At 35.5% G+C, this 27,431-nt stretch overlaps 2 protein-coding genes across 3 annotated transcripts in view; one reads left to right on the top strand and one right to left on the bottom strand.

Annotated features, from left to right (window-relative positions):
- Positions 1–78: 78 nt before the first annotated feature.
- ndnl2 (necdin-like 2) lies at positions 79–12,792 on the top strand. 2 transcript variants are annotated; one of them, NM_001282090.1, is made up of 11 exons: positions 79–159; positions 281–343; positions 950–1,060; positions 3,787–3,850; positions 3,973–4,052; positions 4,136–4,230; positions 7,972–8,051; positions 8,146–8,188; positions 8,277–8,339; positions 8,726–8,840; positions 12,496–12,792. In NM_001282090.1, exons 2-11 carry the CDS (start codon positions 293–295, stop codon positions 12,574–12,576), a joined length of 783 nt encoding a protein of 260 aa, NP_001269019.1. In that variant the 5' UTR covers positions 79–159; positions 281–292; the 3' UTR covers positions 12,577–12,792. The 2 variants fall into 2 exon arrangements, with proteins under 2 accessions (NP_001269019.1, NP_001269018.1); NM_001282089.1 differs by having other exon boundaries at positions 79–343.
- A 2,837-nt stretch (positions 12,793–15,629) lies between these two features.
- Positions 15,630–27,431, bottom strand: part of smc1al (structural maintenance of chromosomes 1A, like) — a 57,477-nt gene continuing 45,675 nt past the window's right edge. The window contains 4 exon segments of the mRNA NM_212810.2: positions 15,630–16,094; positions 19,442–19,552; positions 20,862–20,931; positions 21,012–21,163. Coding sequence (NP_997975.2) covers positions 16,014–16,094; positions 19,442–19,552; positions 20,862–20,931; positions 21,012–21,163 — 414 coding nt within the window. The 3' untranslated portion in view covers positions 15,630–16,013.

The following is a 27,431-nucleotide window of genomic DNA, read 5'->3' as shown; positions in this document are numbered from 1 at the left end:
CATTCATTTGATTCTTAACATCATTGTCCAGCAGATGGCGGTGTGAGGATGGTCAGCTGTTATCTATGCGTTATTCACCAGCAGCAGAAGAAAACAACCGGGAAATTGCGTTTTGGCGTTTGAGCTCGAGTTGTAAATAGTTTTAAACATCAGTGAAAGGTTGTTTTAATATCATCCGGCATTGTTACCGGTCTTTACATAGTTTTACAACCGTTGACATTGTATCGTTAGACGCATTGATCTTGGTAAAATCTTAACGTTTTTTTTATTAATTACTCAGGGTCCGATAGCCATGTCTCAGAGGAAGAAAGCGACTTCAGCTTCTCAGAACAAAACTCAGAGAGTAAGAAATCCTATTTACTAACGACATGATATTCTTGTTATTGAATAATAGTAGAAGTGACTTTAAACTTTAATTGTATTTGATTGTTCTCTCGAATTCAAACTTGCTTTATTGGCATGTTAATACACAAATGCCAAAGCATTTGTTATATTCACATTAAACATAACATTAGAAAACAAAAGTCAATAACAGATAACAGTATATTTTACAAACAACAATTTTGGAAAAAATCATAATAAACAGTACTTAAACCATCAACATTTTAGGATAACGCAGTAATAATAATACAGTATCATAAGCAAGATATTTAACAGCCACCATTTTAGGATGAATCAACAATAATATATTATAATTTACTGTATATTTAACTTAAATTAAACAAATAAAACTTGTCAAGTATAGCCAAAGAATCACAGATTGCATAAACAATGAAAATTATAAAATGCATACTGTATACATGCAGAAAAAAAGCACACAATTAAAATTTAGAAAATGCATGTATAAATAAGAAAAGAAGTATTATTTATATAAAACAAAACAAATTGCAACACACACATGGTTTATAATAATGTTGTAATTCTCTCTCTTAATTCCCTGTAACTGCAGCGATCACAGTTATTGCTGGAGGAAGATGAGGATGCAAACTTCAGCCAAATAACATCATCACAGGCTCAGAGAGCTCGAGAGAACTTCACGTCTGACCAGATAGACCACAAGGTAGTCTGGTAATTGATCTTTAGTGTTGCAAATGTTAAAGTAAAGATAAAAGGGTTCAATCAGGGTGGTATGGTTTAACTGGTGACTACAGGGCTCTACGATAACTTTTTATTTTATTGAAGTTGTAAGAACACTAGGCTTGGGCGGTGTCCAAATACAGTCAAACCTCCTACCTATTTTACCTCGGTATCTGGTATTACCATGCATAATAAAAAAAATTATGACTTAAGGCTCAGACAGCTTCACCAAACTGTTGACTTGTGCCCAAACCATTCAGAAACTGAATACCGCATATGCGACCTCAGGTTCGCGGTCACCTGTTTATCTTGTTCGTATTAGAGATCTGTGCGGGACGCTCTCTCTCATTCACACACACACACACACACAGAGAGACAGCACAAAGCGACGCACATCACCACACTCTCTCTTTCTCATTCACACACACACTTAGAGAGCACCAAGCGACACACAGCTTCACGCTCTCTCTCATTCGTTCACACACACACATACACAGCATCCACGCAGATGCACACGTGCCCGCTCGCTCGGGAGCTCCCTTTCAAATTACACCAGAGTTACCGACCGCTCCTGTTGTTTTTTTGGAAATTTATTTCTGTACCGCAAGAATTCTGGTCGGGTCCTGCAGCTCCTACGGTACAGCAGCGGGAATGCAGACCTCTAGTTCAAATTTACCATGTCTCCCTTGTTCGGTCAAAACTTCGGAAATACTGCCAAACAGCAGGTCACTCGCACGACTCGCCATCTTACCTTACCTTTCTCTCTCTCCTCCACACTGTGCCATGATGATAATCATGCATACGCATTTGTAGGCATTAAATAAATAATATTTATTATTTAATACTTATATCCTATTTAAGTGCATTGTTTTTTATAACGGTATTGAAATAGACATTGTTGCTATTTTTAGATCCCGCGGTATACCATATTAAGGCCCAAGCCTTTAGTCGCTGAAATGGTTGCACTGTAAAGCCCTGAACCGTTTGGTGACCCTTTCCAGATATAACTTTTCCCATTTGCAGATTTGTCAATTTTTCACTGCTACAAAGCATGCCCATAAAATTAGATCTAATTACTTGGTGTTGGTGTTATTGTAAAGATGACAGAACAGCATTATACCAAAATAAATATAAAAAAATGATAATTTAAATCTACCGGATTCAAACTCGTAAAGTAAAAAATACAGCAGGAGTATCAAATAACCTGAACTGTGCTAATCAGGGCTACATGTGACAAAAATTGTTTTGATATCTTAATCAGTCAAATCATACATTTTATTTTGGTTGTGGACTGATGTTAACTTTTCCCAGCTTCAAAATTTTAAATAGTTGTATTCTGATGTCATCACTGTTGTACCAGGTCATCATTGTGTACCAGGACTAATATAAAGTCCACCAGCTCAGGTCTAAACAAAATTTAGCCTTTTAGCCAAAAGTAGTTCTTCTTATTATATTATAGCTTTCTTACCAAATGTTTGAAGAACAACAAAAATCATACTAATAATATTTTTTTTACTACATATTCAATAAAAATTTCAATTCATCTTCATTTCTATAGCACTTTTACGATGTAGATCATGTCAAAGCAGCTTAACATAGAATTTTAGTTAATTGAAACTGTGTCAGTTAGGCATGCACCATTTCCAATACTTGTAACGTTATCTGTTTAATAACGCATATTTTTGCTAGATCGGTATTGGTCAGCTGGTACCGATCCAAATCCGATCCTGTGTGTGCGGCATATTCTGTGTAAATTATAAGCCAACAAAAGCCAGGAAGGTAGCCTATTATAAGGTACTAGAAAGTTGTCATGTAGGCTACTTTATCCTAAATGTTTTGAAGCCATTCTGCAGTTTAATGTAAAGCACAGATGAATATTCAAGTTCCAAATTCCTGTTCAGTTCAGCGCTTCCGTCCGCTGCGCCTGTCAATCATTCTCCATTCATGCACAATATTACTAAGTAAAAAGTGGCCTCAACTCCTAATATTAAAAAGAAAACATAAGCCGGACCACAACAGATGAATGTCATAAATAATGCTCAAATGTAGCCTATAGTTTATAGCAAACATCATGTTTTTAGTTAGTTTGTGTCTACTGTCATATACAGTAGAGCTGTAGGTGTGTTATTTTTCACTAAAGAATATATATTATTTGAGTATTATGTTTAAAAAAAAAACATGTCACAGTATCGGGATCTGAGCTGTATCGGTCGATACTCAGAATTTTAGTATCGAGATCAGATCGGTTCCAAAAAAAATGGTATCAGCCCATCCCCAGCGTCAGTCCAGTTTTCAGAGTTAGTTCAGTTCAGTTTAGTCTTGTTCAGTTCAGTGTCATTTAAATTTCACTGCTGAATGTCCAAACACTAGGCTTGGGCTGTATCCAAATTTTGATACCGTCAAACCGCCTCCATATTTTACCCCGGTATCCGGTATTACCGGCGTAATAAAAAAAAATTATGACGTAAGGCTCAGACAGCGTCACCAAACTGTTAGCTGTTGTTTGTATATTGAAAATTCAGCTTTCGATTTACATTAGGTAAAAAGCTTAGATTTGTGTCTTAAAATACTACATAGCCCACAGCCCAGTTATTTATCATTTTTATAATATTTCATAATTTTATAATATTATTTTTAGTTTAGTCCACAAAATAATGTTGCAGAAATTTTGGTCACTGATAGTTTTCATTTCTCTGATTTAATTCTAAGGTGGCAGAGGTGGTCCAGTTCATCTTGATTAAAGACCAAAAAAAAATCCCCATCCGAAGAGCAGGTTTGTATTTTGTTGTTGATGCATACCACTTCATTAGATCCCTATTGCTTTATAAAGAGAATTGTTCCTGGTAGATTGTGTTGTTTTCATATCAAATGCATTGTGTTTGCTGATCCCTGCAGACATTGGAAAACATGTGATAAAGGACTACAAACACATCTATGCGGAAGTCATGAACAGAGTTTGCCGTACATTTGAGCAGGTACAATGGGATGACCATATCATAACTAAAGGACATTTATGAATGTGAATTTGGGAGGATGTGAACTTTTCCATTTGATGCAGGTATTTGGATTAAAACTAGTGGAGATTGATCTCAAACAACACATTTATATTCTGATCAATAAACTGGAGCCTATTCGTGGACAAACAGTGAGCATGTAAGTAACAGACGAATTATATTTAGTAAGCCATAGTAAAAAAAAAATGCTCTAAAAGAATTGATAGTAAAATAGTTGATTGTTGATAGATCTTTCACAGGATGGTTTCAACTAGCTAAGTTGCTACAGTTGTCCATGTTCAGTGAACTTCAGTTTTATATTAATCACTTACTTTAATTATATAATAATTCTGATAATTGCTTCTATTATTCTGCAAGGTAAAGCTGCTTTACACAGCTTGTATTGTATTAAGCAGTGGTTCCCAACCTTTTTTTGCCTGAGACCTCTTTTTTTGCCCTGGAAAAAATTGTAAGGCCCCCATCCACATTTAATGATATAATCGCTCATAAAAGTTTGCAGTAATGATGACAAAAAAATTTGTTTTTATAAAAACGGTATGTTTATTACTATATCTAGATATGTTTATTCACAAATAATAGCCTAATGTTTTCCAGAAATGGGTTGCAGCTGGAAGGGCATCCGCTGCGTAAAATATGTGATGGATAAGTTGGCAGTTCATTCCGCTGTGGCGACTCCGGATTAATAAAGAGACTAAGCCGAAAAGAAAATGAATGAATGAATGAACAATAGCCTAATGTAAATCATAAAAACTAAAAAACCTAAGCCTTTGGCCTTTAAATTGATCCTATTTGTAATTAAATAACAAAAATATCAGTATTCACACTTAAAGTGTGTAAAGGAAAAAATATTATAGGCAATTACAATTTAGTTCTTGCATGTTATTTGTTATACTCTATCAATTAGTGTGAAGATTGCTGCGAGGCGAATCTGTGAGACTGTCTTTTTTTTGTGGAGGATGGATTTCAAATTTGTCTATTTTTGGTCAGCTAGGGCAGTAATCCTCAACCTTTTTATCACCATGCACCGGTCAACGCCTGACAATTTTACTGCGGGGGGTTGGTGGTGTTTCGTAGATTGCTATGCATCCATCAACCGTTTTCTCTGAGGATGACAAACTGACAAAACATTGCTGTCTTTCTTTAATAGAATTTTTATTTATAGGGAAAAGTACAAAGCACTGCAATGTTTGTGTGTTCCGTCTTTGTTTGAGAAAACTAATCTTACCGAAATGTGAATATTCTATACAAGCTGAAGCTGAATGGTCAATTCTTGTCACGTGACTCGCGGTGGGCTCGCGGCCCGGGGTTCATTGATGTGAGCATCACACCGCTTGTGCACGCAAGCCGCGCACCTCCATTGCAAACCATCAACTTGTGCAAACTCTAGAAAAACGTGATTTGCAAATGCCCCCAAAAGGCCGCCGTCATTTGTGATCTCCATCAGTTGATCTTCTTGCACAAGACATGCTTGATTCACCTGATTTGTTGACAAGTGGGTTGCGAATCTATTTCTTGGCAGTTCGTGGGTTGTTCACTGGGCCTTTTTCCTTAGCAAAGAAACTTTCTAAAGACTCATTTTGCTGCTTGTGGGTTAAATTTGAGCGATAAAGTGACCGAGATGTAAGCGAGAGAATACGGTCATTTTTCAAAATAAGAGACTTTTCAAAATAAAAGATAATTCAGACTCAATTTTAATGATTTCTTGTGCGGCCCAGTACCAATTGATCCACGGACCGGGGGTTAAGGATCACAGGGCTAGGGGATAAAATGAACTAAGGCAACATGATCATTCTCCTAATTGTCCTTTGCTAAGATTTTTAAAAAATATGAAGCGACCCCCAACAAAGCTCGCTGAAGCCCCCTGCGGGCCGCGACCCCCCTCTTGGGAACCTCTGGTATAAAGCTCTATGGAAGTTGAAGGTGCAGTATGATAGATTGACACCCACTGGTTGAACTAGGTACTGCAGGTCGAGTTTAAAAAACTTTTTTGGCTAGACCCACCTTCAATGACTCCATGCAAACATAAGTTGCCAGCTTGAAGACACCAACAGAAATGAGTGTGTGTGACTATTGAGTCTACACTACACGTGACGGCACTCTAAAAGTTTTTGTCAAAGCTGTAATTTGGGTTTTAGAAAAGTTTCTATTTTGCATGGGTAAACAGTAGCATAAACTACTATGACAATGATCACCTCAGGTACTAATAGGGTATATGTGCAGCTTAGGGTTGTAACAATATACCGGTATGACGGTTTACCACGATTTGAACGTGCACGATTATCATACCATGAACAATTGCATATCAACGGTTTTAACCCTTAAAGACCGAGACAGCCGCCCGCGGCTAAAAATAAGTATTGCTCTTAAATGTTTAATAACTTTTGATCAGAGGCTCCGGAATCAGTGCGGTTACGTCATCAACATTTGACAACGCTGATTTGACAAAGAAACGCTCGTCACTGTGTCTCCGGACAAATCAGACATGATACATTGATGCATTGTCCCTCCTCCATGCCCAGATTGGTTCAAACTCGCTATATCACAACCAATAAGTATAGGTTTCGCTTTTGTTTGTGGACCAAGCTTTTTAAACAACACGGAATGAGAGATAGGCATACATTTATGCGCGGCTAAATAAAACGCAAAAAAAAAAAAGTTTTGCATGAAATAATTCTCATACTAAGTACTTTTGCATGCACAGCAGCACAGAAACATGACAAAACAGTGACACAGCAAAGACGAACTGCTGCTCTTGCTGTTTTCAAAAGACGCAAATGAAGATGCAGCTGTTTGTCTGCATTGCAGACAACCATATCCAAATCCATATCGATAGACAACCATATCCATGCTGGCACATAAAACCTAAGGATGTTCCATATTGAATCTAGTTTCGTTATGTAACTATTTATAGTATAGTAAATATTTATATCTATTTTTTACTGAGGATTTGCACCATGTTTATTTGGACTTTATTTGGACTTTGACACATTATTTATTATTTTCTTATTTTTATTTGTTCATTGTAAGTGGTGTTGTTTATAGTAACTAAAAATATATTATTTGGAAAAAGTCAAATTTGCTTCACTGTTCTATTATTTTGTAACATTTGTAACATACCGTATACCGCGAAACCGTCAAACCGTGGTATTGTTTTAGACGATTATCACACCGTGAAAAATTCATACCGTTACAACCCTAGTGCAGCTATTTTTTTTCCATACCAATAAACTTCTGGTGGAAGGTAATATGACTGTTCAATTTTAAACAGTTCTTTTTACAGCATCGATGTTGCAATGTAATTAAAATATAATCAGTTAAATAGACATAAGCATTCGTTTAATTGTTCAAGTTTTAAACGAGATGAAAAGCCTGCTCGTTAGTGCAGGAACTCCATTGAAAATAATCAAGTTAAATAAATGTTCATATTTTATAGACATGGCATGGAAAACTGTAATTTAATGCAGTTCTTCTTGTACACTCTGAGACCTACTTTATGTTCTATATTCATCAGGATATTTTTAACGGCATACAGCTCACCAGAAGCATTTTAACCAGGTTACTGAAAAATCTTGAAAAGTCATTTTGCAAATGCCCTATTAGGTTGTATTCATTCTGATTCAAGACTGAAATGATTCAAGACTGAAATGAAATACGGGGCATTTTCAAACAGGGCATGCTGAAATATAATTGTGTAAACTAGTCATGGGCGGGATATTAATACCAAAACAAGAACAGACATTCCGACTACGAATGCACATTTTTAAGACTTTTGCATTGTTTTTTCCAGATATACAAGAATGTGCACTTAATATGATTTATTAATAATTATTTTTATGCTTTAGACTAGAGGAGTCATAAACTTTGAGTTTTGTCCCCACAGGCATCCTGGAAACCCAAAGATGGGTCTGCTGTTTGTCATACTTAGTGTAATTTTTATGAAGGGTGGTACCATCAAAGAGAGTAAGCCATGCGTCATTCAGACAATCATACTGTTACTTATTGCTAAGATTCTGTTAATATATGGTTTTTGATGTGGTTTCCATGAATTTTGTAGATCTGGTGTGGAATACACTCAAGAAGCTGCGGTTGGATCCAGGGTTTGTTGCCTAGAACCTTTTAGGAAAAATTTCTTATATTGTTAAGTCTTTTTAATAATTCAGTTTTTGTTCTTCTGTCTCTTCACAGGGAAAAGCATGATGAGTTTGGAGATGTAAAGAAGGTGGTCACTGAAGAGTTTGTACGGCAGAAGTAAGGAAGTGTGTCTGTTAGCAAAAAAAAAAAAATATATATATATATATATATATATTTTTTTTTTTTTTTAAATTTTATTTTTTTTTTTTTTAACAACACTTCTGGGTTTATTTTCAGCTGAGTTGGTGTGTTCAGAGCTTCTGTTCCTTAGACCATGGACAGGTGGTTTATATCACACCATAGACAATAAAGGAGTTTAGTGGAATGAAGATAGAGAAAGATTCATGGTCTTCATCAGATAACTCCTGACAAGTTTTTTTTTTCTTTTTTCTTATAAAACCTTTAAACTAGAAAAAGAAATGTACCCCTTGAGCAAGCAGATGCTTTTGTAAAGATTTCATTTCAAGAATTTAAACTAGAAAACATTTCATCTTCACATTTAGATATCTGGAGTATGGAAAGATTCCTCACACAGAACCGGTGGAATATGAATTCCGCTGGGGTCTGCGGGCAGAGAAGGAGGTGTCTAAACTCAAACTGCTGGAGTTCGTTGGAGAGGTTTGTTCTTTTTTAAAAATGTTGCTAAGGCTCTGAACAGTTGACAAAAGTTAAACAAAAAGTGTTGTCTAGCATCTGCTGCATTGAGCCAAAAAATCAGTTTGAACACATTTGTAGTATAATTGTCTTTATAATTGAATAGCTGATGACTTGGCTAATGTAACAACATGCTAATGGACAGCAGTTGACCGTTGTTTTAGAATTAGCTTTTAAATCACGAACAAGCCAAACTACAGTTAAAATGCTTAAAATGCATGTAGTTAAATGGCACTAGTGTTGTGTTGTGAATTTTTCTATTCGGGTCATGGCACCAAAACTGTTGTGAAATTCTAAGACGAGCCAAAAACCAGAGAGAACTTTTGGGTATCTTCAAAGCAGAACCCTTCATAAAGAAGAGCTCAGTGTTGCTGTGGCTTCATTGAAGGAACTCTGAACTAGTGCAGTCAAGCCCTTATTTTTAAATACATTTTTACAGACATTAGCCACATTTCCACTGTCGGACCAGTGCGAGCCAAGGCTTTTATGTGGCCGGGCCAATCGCCCGGGAGGTTGAGTAGTGAGGCTGATATCATGTTGCGTTTCCACTGTCGCACTAGTAGCTCGCAGTAAACCGTGCCCCCAGAATATCCCCGAAATCAAACGTCACACATCCCGCCCACTTCAGCGGGATACAGGCAGATAAAGCGCACCAACGCGCCATCACGAAATGATTAAAAAAAAGAAACAAACAAATGACTGTACAGCAGTACATTACATGTCTATATGCACAGGCCTGTGTATTTCCATTCATTGTATTTGTTTACTCAACTCGACTGTTGGCATCATGCATCGAATGGTCTTGTCTCTAACTGAGGGACCCAGCGCAGTGAGAGCACTCATCCATAATATAAAACCACAGAAAATCTCTGGTAATTACTCAGTATGAAATGCATTATAAAATCCTCGTTTTGATAGACGTCGACAAACATTCAGCCCAAATGCTCCAGAGAAACCTAAAATATATATATATATTTTTTTCCCTAGGCCATATGCCACTTACAATAGGTAATAATTCCCCTTTATTTAAAGATGTTGCATATTATTCTTATATCTTAAGGAAAAAAATGTTAAATGCTTCAGCACATAAGAGCAAATAATAAAATATAGCCTATATTTTGTTGTGCTCAGCAGCTATCCATTGATAAAGCTCTACATTTAAAAGCTCAATTTTAAATTTTACCACGTCATATAAAAACATAAACACTTGTTTGAGGACACAGAGCACATTTTGTATTTGCAGTTTTCCCTGATGCATTTGTAAAGTGGCGCTGCACAGGTGACAGAAAAGAGGGAAGTTTTTGCTTTCACTCACCCAAAAGTGCTCTGTTTAGACGATTTGATTAAGATCATCGTATCTAAATACTTTATCATTAATATTTTAAACCTCCTCCGGTGATTGTTTTTAGAAAATATCCAACATCTTTTTTTCAGATAGGCCTTTGTAAAATAAAAGTTAATGGCTTAAAAACGGTTTAATTTTTGTAGTGTATATACCTACATTATCACCACTAGATTTAGTTTTTTTATTGGTTTATTTATTTAATGTGATTTTATCATATATGATATTTGTAATTCTTGATAATTATTTGAATAATTTGGGCTATTTTATCAAGATATGACATTATTGGTTGGAGTTTTATGTCTTTTTGTTGTATTTATGTTTTGTATCATCCCCAAAATAAATGAAAGAAAGAAAGAAAGAAGAAAGTAGCTTGCGGCATCAACAGAGCTGTCAAGCGAGCTCTTTAATATGGTGTAAAGATTTTCGTGCGTAATCAAACATCAAGGAGGACGAAACAAAGAAAAGTCACATATAAATTTATTTTATGCAACAGACTTGCATTTAAAAGGCAAACATAAGGGCAATCATAAGCAAAAAGACCACTAGCCCATAAGTTGTTTTATGGAATAGCCTAGCTTAAACTGACCAGCTATATGTTTTTTTTTCCCTTATTTATTTATTTGTTTGCTGCATGTACTCGTGCACTGCAAATTTAAGATAATAGATTTAACTACGTAAGAGTTAAAATTAACGCTCCCTCAGAGTTTATATGGGAACCACTATAAAAGTGTTAAAATAACACTTTTGAAAGAGTTAACATTATCAACACTGAGAGAGTGTTAATAAGCAAACTCTTATAGTGTAAAATATCTGTTAAATCTTACAGAAAAATACCAGCAGCTGTGTTTGCCAGAATTTTTCCCTAAAAACAAAACAGAGGTTTTATAGAACTTTTTAAATTTACGGAAAAAAACATATTTCATGACCTGACACAATGTTCAGTTCACAAAATCAAAGCTTAGTGCACAAAAATGTAAAATCATTCAATGCACTAATGTGTTCATGTTAGTACCTGAACTAAAGTACATGCAAATGATAAGGGCATGCCCTGTGAGTTTAACTGTGTACAATACATCATGAAATCTGAGGATTACCAGAGGATTGGGTCGCAGTGTAGAGCCCAGTGTCAGAAAGCTGGGTTTGTGTCCAAGATCTTGCGTCTTTAAGCAGGACAATGAACCCAAACATACTTCAAAAAGCACACAGAAATGGATAACAACGAAACACTGCAGTTCTGAAGTGGCCAGCAATGAGTCCAGATCTAAATCTTTCTGAAAATTTAGATGTTTTTCCAAAGGGGTGCAACCAAATATTAAGTTAGGGGTTCCAATAATTTTTTCCAGCACATTTTTGCAGTTATGTGTGACATTCTCAAATGAGCTTTTTTTGTTTCTCTTCTTACAATACACAAAAGGGAATAAACATGTGTATAGCAAAACGTGTGTTAATGCAATGCTTTTTTGTAAGAAATACTAGATTTTCTGGAAAAAATTCAGGGGTACAAACAATTTTAGCCATGACTGTATAAATGCATCAAAATATGTGGTTTTCCATAATGAATTTTAAATAATAAAAATAACATAAAAATATCAGTTCTGTTGTTGTTCACAAAAATTTGTGATGTTTAGGAGTGTAACAGAACATGTATTCATTGCGGTGGGTGAAAGTTGAAATCAACTGATCTTTACACAGCATCTAAAAAATGCAGTGTTGCCAAAGACACGAGTGTGCGTTCGAGTGTGCAGTCAGTGAGTGCCTTTTCTACACCCATAATGTGCTAGCATTTTCATTAAAAGAGATTTCAGTTTTGAAACCTACTGAATCATAAATTTAATACACAATTATTGATTTTCTGTTGTTTCAGGAGAGGGCTGAGCTTAATTTTAGAAAGTTTAATACAGTTTTCCAATTTTAAAATTATTTTTTATTATTGTGATAATTTTGTACGTTTGCATCACATTAAGCTCTTTAATCCTGTAGCTGATTGTGAGTTTGTGGCCGATAGTTGCTTATTGGCTAAAAAACAGAATAGGCATCGTACACATTTTTATTGAATTGGGTCTGCATGACTTTAGAGATTCCATGTATCAGTAAGAAAATCTTTAAGCTAGTGTGCATCAAACTAGTTATGCGTGTAGAAGCTTTCAGTTATCAGTTCAGCCGAAATGGATTAATGATTTTTTTTCACATCACCTCATGCTTCAGTTTCTCAAATCTTGAATAATCAAAATCGCTTTGTCGCTAACATTGATTTTGACACTTTTTTTCTCACAGCTTTTTGATCAGGATCCTCAAAACTGGACACAGCAGTTCAGAGAGGCCAGTACAAGTGGAACCAGCAGCCAGTCGACATGAGAACCTTGATCTACATGGATGTTTAAAACTATAAGCAATATTTAAATTAATTCTTAAACTCTGAACTGAAGCTTAGCGTACTAAAAAATCCTGTAATACTGCACAATTTCATGGAGCTCTATAATTTTGTGAAAACAGTTTACTTCAGTTTTCTATTTGTAACACTTGTATTTCATAAACACAATAAAGTTGTTTTACATTTTTCTTATTCACAGCATTCAATGTTATTTACATCAGTGTATAAATGATATGTGTGACTAATATAAAAACCACCGCCTGTCTGATTTCAGACACTGATTAGTTTCTCGAAAACAAAGGTTAGATCTGTTAAAGCTATTTTCTGTATTTGGTACAGATTTGCTGTTAATCATTAACAGGTTTTTACTGTAGATTGTACAGACTTTTACTGTTAAAATCATGGACATTTTCTTACAGTGAATATATTTAACGTGAAATGTATTTAGAATTTAGAGAAGGTTTTCCTACCATTAAAGAAACATTTTGGGAACTCAAAGAAAACTACCCACTAATAATGTTATAAAAATGTTGGAACATAATGTTCTAAAATTGTTTCCAGCTAATGTGGTTAGAATGTTTCTAGAAAATGTTTTCCTATCTTTTAAAAGAATGTTCTGGGAACTAAAACAAAACTACCCGCCGAAAACAGTAATGCAACATTCCTTGGTAATATTCTCAGAACATGTAGAGAACTAACCATTTCTTGCTGGGATATGGGGCATAGCTGTGTATTCGGAAAAACTTTTCCAAAAACATTTGAACACTTCGTTATTAGTGTTCATTTACTCATTAGCTGGAAATTTGAACTGAATTTAGAAATAGTTTTGAAACAAATCTTTGTGCTTAATAAACAAAATAAATTATGTATAGGCTAATGGATGTCTGTGCGTACAACACATTTCCCTGTCCACAAGAGTGAAAGAATGATGAGGCTCATCTCTCATTCTTGCGCTGTAGATGCTCTGTTTAACTGTTTTCTCTGTAGTAAAGCATTTAGTTTTTCCACTTACAAAGTCCACCATGTAAATAGCAAATGCATTATATGGCGTGGCGCAACTGACTTTTTAAGGGAATGGGGGATGAGATTGATTGGTTTATTCTCAAAACACACATATAACTCATTACGAGAATAAGCTCAACCCCGTTAGACCATGCACCACGGTGTAAAGCAGATTTTTCCGTCCTTAAAATAGCAAAAGTGGATTCTGACACACCCTTAATGCTTTTGCGCCCTGCGCTTTAGACTTTGTGCATGGATCGTCAAAATAGAGCCCTTAGTAATGTTAGTTACCCTTTTTAGTCTTTTGTTAATAAATACTTTTTTTTTTTTCAATTGTGTCTTCCTTGTGTTGATAATACAATAAAAGACTCTACAAGTCAGACGATCTCATTATCCTTCAGATTTGGTCAGATAATAAAGACCTTTACATTTGTATAATTTTAATTAACAATATTTGATAGTTAATTAATTTGACAGTCTAAGCTCTCTGGTGCCCCACGCACTGTTCCTTATGCACTGTTTACTACCCTTTTCTTATCTTCGGGATTAAAACATTTACTAAATATAACTGCTGTAAAATGCATCTGATGATTTTTGTCACCTTTTTTGCATAAATTTGTTAACCTCAGTCCTGATCAAAAGTACTAAATATAATAATAAAAATATATAACTCTTTAATTTCCACATTCATAAATGATGTCACTAATTTGGTCGGAAAACCAGAAATAAAATGACATTTTCTAGAAAAAGTAATTGTGGAGTGGATTTTAAGAAAAACGTTCTATCACAGTCTTGGACATGTGAAAGATTAGTAACAACATTGGCTTTGATGCACTGTACTGCATAAGATTTTTTTATTTTCTCCCTAATTCATTGTTTTGTGCCAGTTTTTGCCTAACTGACTTCCGCTTTAACCACATTTTTTTGATTGCATATGAAACCACATGCATTCTTGATTGTTGGTGTTTTTCCCTGTTGGGAAGAGGTAAAATGTGTTATTCATCAGATCATCAGTTGGCACCATTAAGCCTTCAGATAGGTAGACAGGTCTAGCACCTCATTATGGGCAAAGTTTATTAGACAAAGGGACTCAGAAAGTCCCTACAAATGGCTAAAAATGTAAAATAATGACAAATTGTTCACTCGACTTAGTCTACTTTTTGACAATCAATAGTTTGATACACAATGCACTTTAAATCTCAGCTAGATGTTTTTATTAACTTATTTTTTAATTTATTGATAAAAAAAAAAAAATAGTGGTTCTTTAAAATAAGTGGGCTAACCTGACACGTTGAACTTTAAAATAAAATAAACAACTTTACTGTTACAGAAAAAAAAAAATCTATTCTACAAACAGCATATGGTTAATATTGCATGATTTACTTACATTCCAGGAAGTGATCAGAAGTTTGTGCTTGCGAAGAGTTATTTATTTATTATATTGGTCTGATTATTATTCTGAATTAGTATTAGCATTTTAAAATTATATTGATAATTTTGATATTTGCATCTCAGATTAGTTTTATTTCATTCCATTATTGGTTTTTGTTTAATTTTTATTTTGTTGACACATATCCACATAGTGTTTGTGTTTTTTATATTTAGTGTTAGTAAATTCTAATTGTCAGAGTGAACAGAATACATACCAAGATGTTTACACAGCTTACGTTAACTCTTGTGTAAACCTCTAGTAATACAGTAAACCAACAGTTTGAACAAAAACAAAAAATCCAAAACCATACAAATGCAAATGTCATTTTCTTCATTGTAATACATATAAAGTAACAAGCTTTTCACTTGACTTAATGTGTTTGTGGGTAAAAGCGCATGTATAGGTGTTTCTAAAACCATGCAGCTGCAGGTCAGATTTCACACCACAAAACTTCCATCATTTATTTTTGCTAATTATTATTTTAACCCAGTTAGTTTTTTTATTGACTTAGTTTTATCGACTAACCAATCCCTTAAAGCCCAATAAGACATTTCAAAATTGCAGGTAAAGGTAGAAGATCCAAAAAATTCACACGTATTCAAATGACTGTAAAGTTGTTTATTTTTCAAGAGAAAACTAGTTAAAATGTCACACTTAAAAAGCAGTAACTGCAAAAGACATAATTCTTTTACAAATGAACAGAAATTATTGCTGCAAGTCTTCATTTACTTAGCCTCTATTGTAACGTTGTACACTATAAAACTTTAAAAGTAATGGCATCAAAATAAATGTTCAATTCAAATTAGTCTGGATTAAATCAAAATCACATGATTGCCAAAAATCACAAACCAAAAACACACAGGTAATGTCTAATCACGTGTCTAAATGAAAGAAGAACAGAGAAAGAGTTTAAAGAGAAAACTTGGAACTAAAACAAGCTGATATTTAGAAAGAACAGAGCAAAACACAGTTGTTTCCAGAAACATGTCATTCATTTGGATTGGGATTGGCATCTGCATACTGGGAGAGATCAAAGGTCAGAACTTTACTGATGACACAGTCTCCTTGCTGTTGAAAAAGATAAACAATGAATCACTCACATGTGCATAGTCAAGTCAAATCACTCATCTGAATTACTTGATCAATAGTCCATGCTACGCAGTTTAAAGCTGTACAGCAATAAAGTTTATTTTTGGTGCCAATATATTACCAAGCAGTTTAATATTTGCCATCCATTGCTATATTGCAAGTTAAATTTAATGCATCTATAATAATCTATGTGTGTATAATAATTTACAATCTAAAATAGAAAAATGTGTAGCAAGCAAAAGATAATGTAACAATTATTACATTATTAGTTATGAAATGTTCATAATGTAATAATTCTCAAAGTGTAATCAAATATCATTCTCACATTGTAATAATTATTACATTGAGAAACGTATTACCTTATAAACTCATCAAAAAGAATGTTGCGTTGTAATATCTTTGATAAGATTTTTAAAAACTTAAAACAATTAAAACATTAGTTTGAACTACCTATAAAAAGCACCAGATTTAAATATGCAAGCAATAATGATAATAAGTAGAAATGTACTTTTTCTGGATAAAATTTGAGTGGCGCAACATCATCTCTGCTTCAGAACTTCACAGAGACATGGGGATTTTGACTCATGACTAGTTACATGCTGATAATGATTACTTTTATCATTTACTTTACCATGCCACAAATCCATATATATGAAGTATGTTAGCATAACCTAGCCACATGTTAAAACATGCTAGTAATGTAGAGTCAAAGGCTGAAACATTTAGCATCATACTAAAATGATGTTATGTTCACTTGCTTAGCATGCTGTTAGCAATAAAGCTAGACATGCTACCACAGTGCTAGCTACATGCTAATTGCATTACCATCATAATAGCTACAGGCATCATTTTATCAACATGCTTATCTAGTAAGTATAATGCTGCAGGGGAGCTTGAAGGGGAAATTTATTATTGAGTTTACATTGCTAGAAGTTTTTAATTGTTGCTAGGGTATGGCTGAAAGTGTTGAAGGTGATTTGTGATTTGGTGCCCTGAGAATTGTGGGCTCAGACATCATGGCTATATGATCTTCAATTGCTATGTGCCTTTTAGGGTCTTAGAATAGTTACTAGGGGGTGTCCAAAAAGGTGCTTAAGACTGATTGGTTGTTTGAGTCCAACAAGCCTTCCCTGATATCTCTCTGTAATTGCTATGTAATGGTATTAATCACTGGCATTTATTATGGCCTTATAAACAAATCTGTTTGTCGGTAAATAATTTCTATAACTTCCTAATTTGTTCATAGGATTAAGTATTTTATTAACTTGTAATTAGTACATACTATCTGAGAGAAATCTTAAATAAAATGTAATTAAATAAGAAAGAAATGCTAAATGAACGACAAGAAAATAAAACTGCAAAATGTAACGATGTGACTGTGAGGCTTTGGTAAAACAACAAACAAAACAAACCCGATAAAACAACAAAGCACACTTGATTATAACAGTCTGCAAAATAATAATAATAATAATATTTTTTGCTTGACATTCTCCCTTTGTAAGTGTCATCAAAGGGGAAAGCCCTGTGCATTAGTGACTACTTTTCCCTCATTAGCATATGATGTCCTGATTTGAAATCTGCCACAATGGTGACACGTGGGCATTCGTAACTTTCCCCTCTTTTGGAAAAGAGCATCTTATTTAAAGGAGTGGTCCACAGTGTATTTAAGGCTTGGTTGTGTTTAAAAAGATGCAAAGCAATGTGTGCTTATGCTTCACTTGGAGAAAATCACGTTTGTTTTTTATATATCTTCCTTTGATTATATACAGCTACTTTGCTAACATGAAAATTATGTCATATTTCCTAGTCCCTACAAAAAAGTGCATAACATGCTGTGATTCGCCGAATCCACATAAGCAGAAAATGCATCACATCCCTACAAGCACGCACTTTTGAGCTGTTTAAACAGTCAGTTAGCGTAGCCTTATCAGTTTGTGCCTGAATCAGATAGAAAATGACCTGAAACTCACGCCTGCTCTCTAAAATAAAATCTGACAAGCGTCTTTCCCATATATTCAGAATAAGCATGTGTATGTGATATAAAACATTCACATCTTGTGCGAGTTGGTTATTTAAGATAAAACACAGAGAAAGCGGCTGCATAGAGAGACACTGCAACGCTGCTGAAGATTGTGACTGTTTACGGCGGTTTGATGAAAAAAATATGAATTTGAAGCTAGACTGTTAACTGTGACAAAAGGCATTTCCTATTGTTTGCATTCTTGTTTACATCCTTGCTATAACATAACATTAATCCTAGAAAAGGCATAACCGATGCACAACAGACCAATTTTAACAAATAAAAATACTTACAGGTTGTGCCTCACAATCCACAGCTTTTTCTATTCTGTTTAGAGCTGCTTCTTCTTTAAAGAGTTTTTAGCCAAATCCAGCACCCTTTCCTGTGCTGGGTGTATGCACATGGTGAATGGATGTAACCTGAAACATGTTACCTGAAATGCTTGTGATCTCACTAGCCTAGATGTGTTTTATTTGTAGTCCTCAAACTTTGTTCACTGTAGGTTTTGCTAAACTTAGTCTGTATATGCCAATGTCTCCCTTTGCATTTAACTTTGAGCGTATTACATTCAGAGATGTTGTTAATTTTCACACAGCTACATTACACATAATAATAATTTCTTATATTTATATAGCGCTTTTCTAGATACTCAAAGTGCTTTACAAATTGGGGGGAATCTCCTCATCCACCACCATTGTGTAGCATCCACCTGGATGATGCGACAGCAGCCATATTGCGCCAGACTGCACACCAAACAAACCAGCTGATGGGTGGAGAGGAAAGAAAGTGATGAAGCCAATTATGATATGGGGATGGTTAGGAGGCCATGATGAACAGAGGCCAGTGGGCAAATTTGGCCAGGATGCCGGGATTAAACCACAGAGTCGGGACCTTGGTTTAACATTTCATCCGAAAGACGGCTGAGAGTATTGAGTCCTCTTCACTATACTAAGGTGATAGGACTCACACAGACCGCAGGTTGAGTGCCCCCTGCTGAACCTAGCTGACCCATGTGGTCTCCCATCTAGATACTGACCAGACGCAGCTTTGCTTGGCTTCAGTGGGCGACCATGTGAGAGCTGCAGAGAGCTTGCTGCCAGCTACACATCAACTAAATTTTAAGATATGATGTCATAGTGGATCACCCCTCAGGTGTGTTGACAACAGTTTCAAAAAGTAATATTAGAGTGCTTCCAGGACAAGGGTGAAAGGCTATAATATTGCCATATTTAATGATGATCATATTACCAGGCTTTCATTCAACTGACATGAATTAAAGAAACATTTTGTTTGTGTGTGAACTGACCTCTGGGTAAACTCCAATCAGGGAGTCAGCCTTAGTGTAAAACTCCTCTTTCAAGGAAATTACAATAGCCTGAAAGTTCTGCACCGACTGATCCTTGATGTAGTTTGCAACCTATACAACACAAATGCACAAGACAACTTTAAATTAGTCATTTAACATTTTCCAAGAAAAGAAAACAAGTGAATAGGTTTGATAGCTGCTTGTCTTTATTAAAAACAGTAGTTTTACAGTGTGATCTCTTATTGCAGATATTAATATTCTACTAAGTAATATTAACATTGATCAATCAATTTAAAAAAAATGTTACTTAGTCTGTAGGACTGCACCTAAACAGCAAGAAGGTCCATGGTGCTGTGTATAGTTTGCATGTTCTGTCCATGTTTGGGTTTTCATCAGGTTTCCTTGACATTACAAATATATGAGGTACAGAAGACTTGAATAAACTAAATTGGCCATAGTGTATGAGAAAGTGTGTGGGATAAAGTGTGTGGGAGTTTCCACTGGTAAAACATATGACAAAGTATTTGGTAGTTCATTCTACTGTGGCAACCCCTGATTAAAAAAAGTAATAATCTGATAAAATAACAAATCTAAAAGTGGACTGAAATATTTTCATACAGTATAAGTCAAAAGTTTGAAAACAGTAACATTTGGTAAGGTTTTAAAAGATGGCAATTCTGCCTACCAAGGCTGAATTTATTTAATGAAAAATACAGTAAAAATGATCAATTGTGATGCATTTCTACAAGTGATTCAAAGCAATTTTCAGATTTTTCTGTCACGTTTCTTCAGAAATCATTATGATCAGTTATTATTGGTACAAAATAACATCTCATTATCTCTTATGATGATCAGTTATGGAAAAGTTTGGTCTCGCTTCATAATGTAGTGAAAACTGTGATGCATTTTAGCCCGAAATGAGGTCCAAAATAAGTTTTTTTCCCACATTTATACGTACATACACTTGGATGGGTTAAAAAAGACCACCGATTTAGAGTTTGTGTAAAACCATACTTGATCAGGCTCACTTCACCTACTTCTCTCTGTACTTTTGTCAATTAAATAGTTAAAGATAATCATCAAAATCTTGATTTCATCGCATTTAAAAAAAACTCACAACTTTTCTGGAACTCTGGTAAAGTATATCGACACATCCTATACTATGCTCATCCTGGCCTGAATTTGATGGAATGTTTGAAATATTGCTTTTTATTCTCTTTTTTTCTTAAATCTATGTTAAACTGCTTTGAAACAATCCACACTGTAAATGCACTATACGAATGAATTTTGCGGAATATGCATGCATTAGCAATACAAGAGGTTGACTGTTCATCTTGTAGCATTGCGTTGACAAGATGCAAAAATAAAAGCAATATACAGAGTAACCCTCATTTGTACCGCAAACAGAGTTGATACAAACCTTGCCAATGTTGGTATTATCCAGTGCTGCATCAATCTCATCCAGAACAAAAAAGGGAGCAGGCTTATAGCTGTAAATGTTAAGAAATTGGTCAGGTACAGAGTAATGAAAAGTATCATTCCTGATGAAAGTAAATGTCAATTAATATACCTGTGAATAGCAAACAGTAGGGCTAGAGCTGCCACAGTCTTTTCTCCTCCAGACAGGTTGTCCATGGGCCTGAAACGTTTACCTGGGGCCACACAATTATAGTTTATACCATCCAGGTATGGCTCCTCTGGGTTCTCAGGTCCCAGAAATGCCTAAAAACACAGAGCAACAGTGAATATAATGGCTATACAATAAACAATTCATACGAGCATTTGCATTGCAACATCCACTTAATATTGAAAGAAATTATTTTAAAAAGCTGGCTAGTTTGGTTTGTTTTCGATGAAATAACCATTTGGGGATTGAAAACCTCTTCATCACAGGGGCTGTATCTAAATGCCAGAACGAAACACTTGTTTTTATCCTATGGACACATGTAGTGCTGTGATGGTCACAAAGAGAAAAGAGAACCAATAAATTGGATGAAGGGTTTGTCTAAAAAAATTAAGTGTTAAATGGGCAAACACATCGAATCTCCAGAGCCATCTCCGGTTATGTCACCCAGCCATGTATAATCAACTCATGTCTTCAGAATGCAAATGCCCAGTTAGCTAGCCAGGTATCACAGAGGCCTTTTAAAAAATGGCACGATACGAAAAAAAGAAAGTGATTAATAGAAGACATTGACGAGAAATGAAGCATCAAATTTAGCAGTTGAGAACGCACCATCCGCAGGGTAGAGAAACCTGCTTTAAAGGTAAAGTTATTTAATTTTTAACTACATTATTATAGGCTGTTTTGTGTTATTTTATCAATGAAAGTTAATCAATAAACACATACTTTTGTACGGATATTTTAGCATAATTCTTTGGTCTTTGTTATTTTATAATTTTTACATAAAATGTAAATTAACTTAGGTAGGCTACTTGGGTACATACAGAGGCTTAATTTGTTGGTTGTACAGGAGGAACATTTTTGCCAGTGAATATTGTCCTTAACACTTTAAAAAACAAACAAACATCCAGGTTTTCATCCACAGTTTCTGCTTTTGTTTCTTCTCGCTAGAAAGAATAAAGTATCATTATAGCAGGCCAGTATGTCATAACTGAGGGGGCATTTTGATCCCATAGGGGGGCACTTGACCTGATGGGCGATTTTGGTCCCTCTTGTTCCTTTCATTTAGACTATTTATATTCATGTATTTATTACTTTGCATTACTGCCTACGTTACTGACTTAAGGCAGTAAAATACTTTTTATAGTAATAATAATATGCACAGTTTCGCTATGATTTTATTAATAAAAGTTTTGCAATGGTACCATTTACATAAACGGAGACGGATCATGGCTTCAGCACCAAATGAGTGCTTTTCAGCCAACCTGCAGCACATGTGAGAGGTTGATCCGTGGCAAATGCTTACACACTATATACCTATTTCATAACACTGTAAACTTGACATAATAATAAGTTTTTAATTAAACTAATAATAATGAATTTAATCAATTATAATATTAGTTATAATGTAAACTACCGTGCGACTGTGCAGTGTCCGACTAAATATTTTTAATAGGCTACTCTAATATTATTCCCTAACTAAAAAAACTAACGTGAAAATGACTTGGCAGTTAAATTCAATTTAACGGCAAATATCTTTTGCGTTTTTTCCCTTTAGGGGTCAAAAGAGTTGTATTTAAAGAATTGGTTAACCAAAGCATGAAATGAATTAGGGTGTTAGCCTTTATGTCATCCAATAGTCCAGTTTTCGCCAGTGTGAGTTTAGAGTGCACCTATGCCGCCGCGTGCACCCTGACCTGACCAGATCTCTGGGCTATTGCTTTAAATTAACAATTTATATTGTTTAATTGCTTCTTTATATTATAAAGCAACTACATTTGTATTCTGAAGGTTGGAATGACGGGAGTGTTAGTAATTAATGACATAAAGAATTTTCACTTTTGAGAACTTCTGTCATGTATTATTTTAAAGCATATTAGACCAAAACAACCACAACCACCGCAACACCAGCGGTTGTTGGTGATTTCCCACCGCGGTGGTAAACAAATGTCACCGTCTAGCCCTAGTCACGTGATGCAAACGACACTGAGCTTACAAAATGCCCTAATAAATATAATGCATCTATTTGATTCTTTATATTTTTCTTATAGACATTTTTCTTGGATGCTACATGGAGGGCGCCATAGTGACCAGTGTCTCTCCGGTAGAATGGTTAGAACTTTCGTTTACAGCATTTTAACTGGTAATTTGAACTCCAAAAATGGGTTTCAATAGCGTTTTGAGTGGTTTACGAAGTGTTTTATGACACACAACTTTGAAAAGTGTGTGCACGTTTGAAAAAGATGCACTTCACTGTATCATAGAGCAAACCAGATTACTGGCATGAAATTTAACAGGTATGCAAGTCATGCAATTAAAAAAATGACGAACAAAAGTCTGTTAATGATGCTCTGCTGGCTGATTTGCTGTTCATTCTAATCAAGAGCAGTTTGTTTCATTTAGTGTGTTGTATTTACCACGGTTTGTGTATTTCTGTCATTTCAAAATGTCACTTTATTTTCTATATTATATCAGTGCGTTAGTGGGAAAGTACAATAGGCTAAGTGTGTGTGTGTGTTTCAATCATTTTGGTGAACTACATTTGTTTGGGCTGGTTATTTATTTGAAAGAAAGAGAAAATGTTGAGCGATGAAGAGGCTTCATTTAAACTGCAGAAGATGCCGTCTGACAACGAGGGGAAAATGCCTTACGGCAGTTGTTTTCCATCCCATTAGATCGCATTAAAAAAAAAAAAAAACAGTCCAAGAGGTGGCCTGATCGACAACAGTATTAGTTCAAAGATGATAAAAGTAAATAAAATAGATTAAAACTATAATTTCAAAGCTGTTCAAATGTGACTGTTTATACCCATCACCTGCCGACCTGAGGTTCTTAGCATTCTCCTTGCTAAAGCATAATGGGTAATTTTGCGTTCTAAGAAAAAGGTATGCGACAGTGTTGATAATCAGCAGTTTATTTCAAAAGTTGTCTCTCATTCAACATTTTTTTCTTTCCCAGATAAAAAAGCTATAGCAATAAAAAAAAAAGAAATACAAAATAGAAGACTGTGTGTTAGCCTTCATGTCATCCACTAGTCCAGTTTTCTCCAGTGTGAGTTTAGAGTGCACATACGCCGCCGCATGCACCCTGACCTGACGCTAGGCTTGCCACAATAGACGGTGTTGACGGTGATACCGGTTTTAAGACGCAACACCGGTGACATCACTTTTTCACCGTGACACCGTCCCCACATTTTTTTTTTTTTTTTTTTTAAGTATTCATTTTTTTAAATTAAATATTTATTTGAATTAAATGGGAAACATAATTATAAATAATTTACTTAAGACAACAGCATGCACTATAATTATCATCTGAACATAGCTACAATGCGTCATATTTCATTTATCACATGAAGAGAACGAGAGGAGTCGAATTTACAAAAAGAGAATGGCAGACGATTAAGTGTCAAAGCGCAATGCAAAAGCACCTGTTTGGCTATATTTTGGGTTCAAACCAAATGCAAAAAGAGAACCTGAAGACGTTAATGAGGCAATCTGCAAACTTTGCCTGACAAAGGTGGCAGCAGTTGGAGGAAACACAACTAATTTATACACGCACCTTCAACACACCTGATGTTTAACTATAGGTGGGTCGCGGGTAGATAAGATCAATAGCCATAAATACGCAAGGCATACTCTCATTTTAAAAATCATGCGACCATCATCTCACAATCATCTTACCTCTCACAACAAGAGTGATTTAGCAATGCCGCGCCATTAATAAGCCAACTGCAGAGAAACAAAGCAACTATTGTGGCAACAGCCGTGAGCACTTTTTCCGAAGTTCAGCTGTTTTTTGTTGCACTTGATTATTATGCATTTAATGTTAAAAAATCCATAATGAATCGGCCTACAAGAGTGTAGGCTAACCTGTGTGTGCGCGCGTCTTTTATCACTGAGGACGCTCTCTTCAAAAACCGAAAGTTGCTTCGTCTGTCTGCCAATATTTCGGCTTTTAATAAATGAAAAGTTAATTTAGATGAGCCAATATTAAAAATTGAAATAAAGTAACTGAGACGTGCGGCCACACATCAAATCTGAGGTCTGATCTCATCTCTCTCTCACTGTCATCCAGACACAGACGCCTAACTAAGTCGCAAAATTGAGGCTGGTACCAGCTAACAGGTAGAATAGCTGAAGCCTTTGCGAAATCTGACAAAATACAGCGCTGAAATTAACAGGCATAAATGTCTTTGAGCCAGAAAGTCTATCAAGGATATCTGTCAAGACGCAATTGGAACCATGGAGGAGTTGTGTAGCCTTTAAATTATATTATTTCTAATAAAATGAAAACCAAAAAAAACTTTTCATTGCATTTTTCGTTTGATAAAAATATACGTAAACGAAAAAAAAATCAAAGGGTGGCTAGTTTGTTGTAATGTGTTTTAATATTAATAAAAATATGCTCAGCCTATTTAAGTTTAACGGTTAGACAATACACCGTCAAAAGGCAAGCCATTCAAAAAATATTATTGTACTTTGTACTGTGTACAGAGTTATAATCTATATTTTACAATAAAAACTAAACGTAGCATGTCTCGCTGTCATTTAAAACATGTAATTCATAACACACCAGGGGCCTCATGTACGAAGACTTGCGTGGAAATCTTTCTAAAACAGAAAAAATTTCAGATGTATGAAACACTGCGTACGCCGAATCTCACGCATATTCTTTTGTACATCTGAATGAACGTGAAACTGAGCGCAACATGCACGAGCACAAAACCCCTCCCTGCCTCCTCCCCTGTATGAATATGCTAATGACTATGCTAATGGAAAAACCCAACGAAAAAGCAATGGCAAAAGCAAGCAAAAAGAGAAACTTTGAACAGAATGTGAATTGGAGGTGCAGCTTTCGGAGGTAGACCGGAGAAAAGCGGTGTTATTTGCAAGTTTGTTCTCCGGAATTAACAACAAAAGAAAAAAATAGAGTGGGAGAGTTTAGCTGATGCGGTCAACACAGTTGGGTCTGAACATATCGCACTGAGTGCATTAAAGGGCCATGAAACCCCCTCGTTTCAGCAGGGTGTTTTCACACTTCTACTTTGGAAAAAGTCAGAAAAGTGGGAGTGTCCAGCTCTGTTTAGGGGGGAGTGTCGGAGGAACTAAAGTGGGATGGTGTGGGAGTGTCTATTTGTGCACGCGCGAGTTTCAGAGTCAAAATACACACCCACACAGACAGGAGAAAGTGATGGTGTTTAACCTACATGGACATCTGTAGTCGAATTATTTGCCAAATTATTAAATGTTGGACTTTAACTGCAGTTTGGCTCTTTCATTCAGGGAATTCATTCATGCCTCTCGCGACAAACGAGATATTTGATTCGAGGAACTGCTGCAAGCGTGTATTTTTCATGCAATGTTTGATACCGCACGGCGAATGAGAGAAAAAAAACCTCTGCATTTCCCGGAAACTTGCACACGGCAGGTAGTGTCAGAAAGCCGCGTGTGTTATTCCGGTCACTAAATGCGGTGCTAACATTTCTGCACTCAGTGCAATAGTTAACTTAGTTCGATACGAACAAACTGAATAAACAAAGAGCACTGGTCGCTCACTTACCAAATCTGTAGAGACAGGACAATCACCAGCAACTAGAGCCGTGTCTTTATGGAGAGAATACTACAAGCAAATCCAGATTTCAGCGTTTGCAGATGAGAACAGCTCTCAGGTAAACAATAATCCTCCTTAGACACGTAAGTTATTGTTGTCGCGCGTCGCGTACACTGTTAATCCACACGTGACTCAGAGCTCTCACAGAGAGAAAATGAAAACGAAACTTAACAGCAGCAAACTATAAAAGCAACACTTCACGCTTGTTTTGCCAACACAACGTGGCGTCTTTGTGGTGTAAACACGGTGACAATAATGAATATTAATGAAGTTGCACAATAGAGCGCGGTGATTGGTTTGACCCAAGCCTTACTCATGCATTAATGCATCACACTGTAAGACGTAATAAGACTCACTCTGGTACAGAGGTCCAGTCTGCACGCTGGAATACACGCTATTATCTCATGGCCGTGACGCAGCTTCAAAAATTCGTTTCAAACAGGAAGTACGAATTTGCTTGAAATAACGCAAAAACAACCAATTTACACTTTTTAGTGAAATATAGGTGTCCTAATAGTGTTTTTAGCAGTGTGGGACACATATACGACTGTCAACAGCTCAAAAAATGTGTTTTGGTGTTTCGTGACCCTTTAAAAAAAAGAAATAGTGTGGTTTATATCTGTAAAATGTTGCAGGATGTTTAACAGTCTCAGTGGCGCGCTCGTAAGACGCTTGTGATCATGAATTGATACGTTCAAGCATGAACTCGGCTCGAATCCAGCGTCTGATGAACTCTTTCTTGTTTTTTCCCCCGCT

Source organism: Danio rerio, chromosome 23 (assembly GCF_052040795.2).
Source record: "Danio rerio strain M-AB ecotype USA chromosome 23, GRCz13ab, whole genome shotgun sequence".
In the NCBI taxonomy this organism is placed as follows: Eukaryota; Metazoa; Chordata; class Actinopteri; order Cypriniformes; family Danionidae; genus Danio; species Danio rerio.
This window is presented reverse-complemented; position numbering and strand designations above follow the sequence as displayed.

Bases quoted from the DNA above. Each gene is read 5' to 3' on its own strand.
- ndnl2 (NM_001282090.1), top strand. From the start codon at position 293: ATGTCTCAGAGGAAGAAAGCGACTTCAGCTTCTCAGAACAAAACTCAG. The intron at 4,231-7,971 runs GTAAGTAACAGA...TTGTCCCCACAG, and splicing joins CGTGGACAAACAGTGAGCAT to GCATCCTGGAAACCCAAAGA. The intron at 8,841-12,495 runs GTTTGTTCTTTT...TTTTTCTCACAG, and splicing joins TGCTGGAGTTCGTTGGAGAG to CTTTTTGATCAGGATCCTCA.